General features: G+C 37.5%; 1 protein-coding gene across 1 annotated transcript in view; it reads right to left on the reverse strand.

The window, feature by feature from the left end:
- Positions 1-6,712, reverse strand: part of MTA3 (metastasis associated 1 family member 3) — a 280,658-nt gene that overhangs the window by 121,902 nt on the left and 152,044 nt on the right. Inside the window, 1 exon segment of the mRNA XM_007952524.2 lies at positions 1,468-1,585. Coding sequence (XP_007950715.2) covers positions 1,468-1,585 — 118 coding nt within the window.

Consider the following 6,712-nt stretch of genomic DNA (forward strand, 5'->3'; position numbering starts at 1 on the left):
AAATCCATTAAACGGGGAAGAGAAGGTTTGTTTAATGAATGGTGCTGGCAAAACTGGAGATCCATTTGCAGAAAAATGAAACAAGATCTGTACCTCACACCGTATACAAAAATGAACTCCAGATGGATCAAAGACTTAAATGTGAAACCTAAAACTATACAGTTCCTCAAGGAAAATCTAAGGGAAAATTTAAGAGCCCTAGTACATGGCATAAACAGACTATCAAGCATAACTCAAAACACACAAACAGCAGAAAAGAAACCAGATGATTGGGACCTTCTAAAAATTTAATTTTTATGTGCTTCCAAAGACTTCTCCAAAAGAGTCAAAAGAACACCAAAATTCATGGAAACAATTAGTCCTAGCGACTGATACACCATCTCATCTGCAGCCTATACAATTATGAGACCAGAAGAACTACATTACATGGTGCCCGGCTACCAATGTCACCCACTTGAAAGGGGATCTATGTAGGAGATCCTTGACAGAGAGGGAGAACAATGTTGAACAAAACTCAAAATCATTTGTAGAAAAAAAAGAAGGGGGACCAGGTTTGCTGGTTCAACAGAGCCTGGTGGAACCACTGAGACTATGGCACCTAGCTGCCCTTTGGGTCTGGAATTGAACCAACCCACACCTGTGGTTTCCAGCCAAACAAAATACAGGCATATGAGTTGAACATTCACCTGAGGTAGATACATTTCTTGGAGAGAATAATCATGGGAGAAAGAAGGGCTGCTTATGCACAGGGAGACACCTCAGGGGGCAGGAGTCTATGGAGGGATGGACAGAGGGAAGAAGTAACTATGGAGAGGACATGGGAGGGGAGCTATTGCATTGTGGTAAACTGTGGTCAATGTCATGAGACAAAGCATAAGTGAACCGCTGTATGGAAAGTGAATTTGCCCTGTAAACCTTCACCCAAAAGACAATTTAAGAAAAAAAAAAAAAGAGTATTTTACTTCTCAAATCATGGAAGTAAAGGTTTACCTGAAGTCATGACAGAAAGAAAAAATAAACCTGACTAGGAAGATCTGTTTTTAAAATGTAAAGCTTTGAATCTCTCAGGTCCATAAACTACCCAGATCAGCCAAAATATCCACCTCAACAAAACCACTCCAGAGCCTCTCGGGTCCCTTAGCCAGATGGCTTCAGAGACTCAAGAATCTCAAAACATACTTTGTCACATTAAAACACTAAAGTATACATCAATTACTTCTTAAAAGAATGTTGTTTAAAAAAAATTACAGCCATAGAACTCACAAAAATGTGAACTCTCAAGTGAATAACTGATTGAGTAAATTGTTTTCATTTTGTTAAAATTATAAATATTAGAAATTAGAAAGACTTTGTAATTTAAAGTTTATCTCTGAAAGTTGCTTCTTAAATAGGAGGACAAGAATATTTACATGTCAATATCTGAAAATACTTGTTTTCAGAGGATGTGAAACCAAATGAAAAACATACCTTCTAAGAGCATTTCTGGAATGTCTGCTTGGTATCTAGGTCCCACTCTGATTTCACCTTTGTCAGCTAATAGTGTTTTCACTGAGGGGTCATAGACCAATGAATAGAAAAAGGTATCCTGAAAAAAAATAAAGTATCTATGTAAACTTAATCCCTCCTTTTTATAAAGCAATAAATCTACTGTCACAATAAAGAAAGCATAAAAATTCAAGTGTGTATAAAATTTTATTTCAGTAAAATTTATAAATCTTTAAGGAGAGCATGATGGTGTAACTGTCATCACGTAAAATAGTACAAAATTAAATCAAGCCAAAAGAAATAACTTACAATAAAGATAGATTATAAAGTTTGTTTGAGTCTAAAAGAAAGCCATTATCTGCTCTCAAACTGGGTTTTGAAAAGCTAACCAAGTTTAACTGTAAATCAAAGGTAACACACCTGAAATAGAGTAATGACCTAAACCTCTAAAGCCTGCACCCCTAAAGCAAAGATGCCTTAATGGATACTAGTTCTCTCGCTTTTTAACTGTTCACCACACACTTTATCAAAAACATTAAAATGCATACACGTCCCATATTAAATGAACTATATACATGTTGAGCTTACATGTAATTTACCAACAAATAGGTCAGACTGTGGTCATTTAATTATTTACTAATTTTAATTCTGTAGTTCTTTTCAATTCTGGAGCAGACAGAAAAATGTAACTACATAACCATCACTACTACCACCCCCAAAACATTTTCCAAAAGTCCCCTAAAAAGCCGAAATGCCTTAGTTATGAGCATAATGGACAATATGGCCTGATTGCCCATCTTTTCCTGAATTATGCATAAACACTGAGCAAACAGTCCTGTCCTCTGCATCACATTATGACTATGTTGTGGATAGGAAGACCTATTATTACTATCACGCTTAGACCAAAACCCACATAAGCACACTGCAAATAAGGGATCATATTCTAAAGTTCTCTCCTCTTCAGGCTCTTACATAGTGTGATAAAAGGAAAGGAGAAAACCAGAGAAAGCGACAGCATCCACTGAGAAATTTCAGTGCTGTATTTTAATCATGGATAACTGCAGGAGAAAAGACTAAACAGTAAAACTGTTAAAGGTCACACCAACATATGACAATTTATGCAAATAAAGAAAATGCTATCTATGGGAAAGAAAAAAATCTGCAGGAATATATAAAATAACCTGACTGAAAGGACTTATATGGGACAATAACTATGTAATCAGAGTTTTTCTCTTTAAAAACATATTATGAGATAAGAACACTACTTGGGAACTAGAGTTACTGGCACTGGCTCACCATCAGATTTAAAAGTAGAAATACTACAGGTCACTTTTAATGTGTAAAATTTATTAGTGTGGTACTTCATTAAAAACAACTCTGCGGTACTGCACAGTAAAACAAAATTCAATGTTTATTTAGGGCCACACAGCTGAGATCTTTATACGTACAGGCTGATATGAAAAAATACGTAAAATATATTTACTTTTAAAAAAAAGAAAAAAGACAAAAAGAGTCACAAGAGTTATTTAGAAAATGAGCCAATTTTGAGAATGTAGAGTCACAAAGTAAAGAACAGCATCAGAAATTTTCCCTTTGGATTACTATTTTCAAATGTCAGGCCTCGATATTTTAATGTGACTAAAAACCAAGACAGATTTTCTCAAGAATGGTCTTGTAATAAATAAAATAGCAAATCTAAATAATGAAAACTTTCAATTCAACTGAAAAAGTGTGGTATTTTTAATTAAGAAAAAAAAAAATCCTTAAATACACTGCCAGAAATCAGTTCCTATCCCAAACATTGATAGATATTGTTTTTAGGTGCCACTGAGTCAGCTCTGACTCATAGCGACCCTACATCCAACAGAACGAAACACTGCCTGGTCCTTCACCATCCCCACAATCCTTGCTATACCATCACTGCAGCCACTCTGTCAATCCGTTTCATTCAGGGCCTTCCCCTTTTTCACTAACCCTCTACTTTACTAAGCATGATATACTCCTCCATGGAATTGTCCCTTCTTGGAACTGTCAGAAGGGACAACTGACCAACGTAGGTGAGACAAAGTCTGGACAGTCTGGCTTCCAAGGGCAGATTTGTTCGTTCTCCTGGCAGTTCAAGGCATTTTCCATATTCTTCATCAACATCACAATTCAAAGGCATCAACTCTTCTTCAGTCTCTCCATTATTCACGGTCTACCTTTCACATGCATATGAGGTAAATGAAAATACCAATGCTTAAGTAAGGCACACCTTAGAATTCAAAATGCTGTCTTTGCTTCTTAACACTTTAAAGCAGTCTTTTGCAGCAGATAGGCCCAGGGCAATACATTTGATTTCTTAACTGCTGACTCCTTCGGAGTTGATTGTGGATCTAAGTAAAATGAAATCTCTGAAAACTTCAACCTTTTCTCCATTTATCATGATGTGCTTACTGGTCCAGTTGCAAGGATTTTTGTTTTCTTTATGTTGAATTGTAATCCATCCAGAAGACTGTGGTCTTCGATCTTCATCAGTAAGTGCTTCAAGTCTTCTTCACTTTCAGCAAGTAAGGTTGTGTCATCTGCATATTGCAGGTTGTTAATGAGTCTTCTTCAAATCATTCTTCTTAATATAGTCCAGCTTCTTGGATTATTTGCTAAGTATACAAATTGAGTAAATACAGTGAAAGGATACAACCCAAACACACATCCTTCCTGATTTTCAATCATGCAGTAGTCCCTTGCTCTACTCAAACAGCCTATTAGTCTATATACAAGTTCCTCACGAGCACAATTAAGTGTTCTGGAATTCCCATTCTTTACACTGTTATCCATAATTTGTTATTATCCACACAGTCAATACCTTTGCAAAGTCAATAAAACACAGGTAAACATCTTTCAGTATTCTTTACTTTCAGACAAGATCCAGCAGACAGCAGCAATGACATCCCTCATTTCACATCCTCTTCCAGATCCAGCTTGAGTTTCTGGAAGTTCCCGGTCAACATACCACTGCAACCGTTTTTTAATTCCCTTCAGCAAAATGTTACTTGTGTGTGATAGTAATGATATTTTTCAATAAATTTCACATTCTATTGGATCACCTTTCTTTAGAATGGGCCCAAATATTTATCTCTTCGAATCAGTTGGCCAGGTAGCTGTCTTCCAAACTTCCTGGCATAAAGAAGTAAGTCCCTCCAATGCTACATTCATTTGTTGAAACATCTCAAAGGGTATTCCATCAATTCCCAGAGCCTTGTTTTTCTCTAATTCTTTTATTGTAGTTTGAAATTCTTCCTTCAATACCACTGGTTCTTCATCATGTGCTACCTCCAGAAATAGGTGAACACTAAGCAATTCTTTTTGATACAGTGACTCTATGTATATCTTCTATCTTCTTCTGATGTATCCTGCATCATTCAATATTTCGCTCATGATGTTGTTGTTGTTAGTTTGAGTCCAGTTGGCTCTGACTCATGGCAAGCCTATGTACAACAGAAAGAAACAGTGCCTAGTCCTGCGCCAGCCTCACAATCCTTGCTATACCTGAGCCCCCTGTTTCAGCCACTGTGTCAATCCATATCATTGAGGGCCTTCCCCTTTTTCGCTGATCCTTCATCCTACCAAAGGACAGATTTGGTTCATTCTTCTGACAGTCCTTAATACTTTCAGTATTCTTTGCCAACACCACAACTCAAAACCATCTATTCTCCTTTGGTCTCTGTTCTTCACTGTCCAGCTTTCATGTGCATTGTGAGGTGACTGAAAATACCATGGCTCCGGTTAGGCATACCTCAGTCTTCAAAGAGACATCTTTGCTCTTCAGCACCTGAAAGAGATCTTTTGCAACAGATTTGCCCAGTGCAATCAATTTGTTGATGTTGTTATGTGCCGTCGAGTCGGCCCCGACTCATAGCGACCCCTCCTTGGGTTTCCGAGGCAGTATCACTACGGAAGTAGGATTGCCCAACCTTCCTTCCAAGGAGTGGCTGGTGGGTTTGAACCTCCAGCCTTCTGGTTAGCAGTCAAGTGCTTTAGCCACTAGGCTACCAGATCTCTGCTCTCTTATTTCTTGACTGCTGCTTCCACTGGTGTTGATTTTCATTTGTCAGTTTGTCATACTCTACTGGCTTGCATGTTGCTATGAGGCTGAAGGCTATGCCAGTGGTATTTCAAATACCAGCAGGGTCAACCGTGATGGACAAGTTTCAGTGGAGTTTCCAGACTAAAGACAGACTTGGAAGAAGGAATAGGCCATCCACTTCTCAAAGTATTAACCAGTGAAAATCTTAGGAAATTTTGCCCATAGAATCCTTCAATAGTATAACCTAAGGCTTCAATTTTTTCTTCAGTTCTTTCACCTTGAGAAATACCAAGTGTATTCTTCCCCTTTAGTTTTCCAACTCCAGGTCTTTGCACATTTCGTTACTAATACTTTACTTTGTCTTCGGAGCTGCCTTTTGAAATCTTCTGAATCTGCTGAATAAAAATTTCAGCATTTCTTCCATTCAGTTTAGCTACTTGACATTAAAGAGCAAGTTTCAGCATCTCTTCTGACATCCATTTTGGTCTTTTCTTCCTTTCCTGCCTGTTTAATGACCTTTGCTTTCTTCATGAATGATGTTCTTCATGTCATCCCACAACTTGTCTGGTCTTCAAGTCACTGGTGTTCAATGTGTCAAATCTATTTTTCAGAAGGTCTCTAAATTCAGGTGGGATATACTCAAGGTTGTTATTTTGGCTCTTACAGACTTGTTTTAATTTTCTTCAACTTCAATTTGAACTTACATATGAACAACTGATGATATTTTCCACAGTAAGTGCCTGGCCTTGTTTTGACCAAAGATATTGAGCTTCTCCATTGCCTCTTTTCATAGATGTAGTAGATCTGACTCCTGTATATTACATCTAATGAGGTCCATATTTATAGCTGCCATTTATGTTGTTGAAAAAAGGTATTTTCAATGAGTCATTGGTCCTGCAAAATTCTATCATGCAATCTCCAGTGTCATTTCTATCTCCAAGGCCTTATTTTCCAACTACTGATGTTTCTTCATTTCCAACATTCACATTCCAATCATCAATAATTATCAATACATCTTGGATGTTTGGTCAATTTCAGACTGCAGAAATGAGTTGTTGTTGTTATGTGCTGTCGAGTCAAACCCGACTCATAGCGACCCCTCCTTGGGTTTCTGAGGCAGTATCACTACGGAAGTAGGATTGCCCAACCTTCCTTCCGAGG

This window comes from Orycteropus afer, unplaced genomic scaffold (assembly GCF_000298275.1).
Source record: "Orycteropus afer afer isolate SDZICR_OR568_19922 unplaced genomic scaffold, OryAfe1.0 scaffold00344, whole genome shotgun sequence".
Taxonomy (NCBI): Eukaryota; Metazoa; Chordata; class Mammalia; order Tubulidentata; family Orycteropodidae; genus Orycteropus; species Orycteropus afer.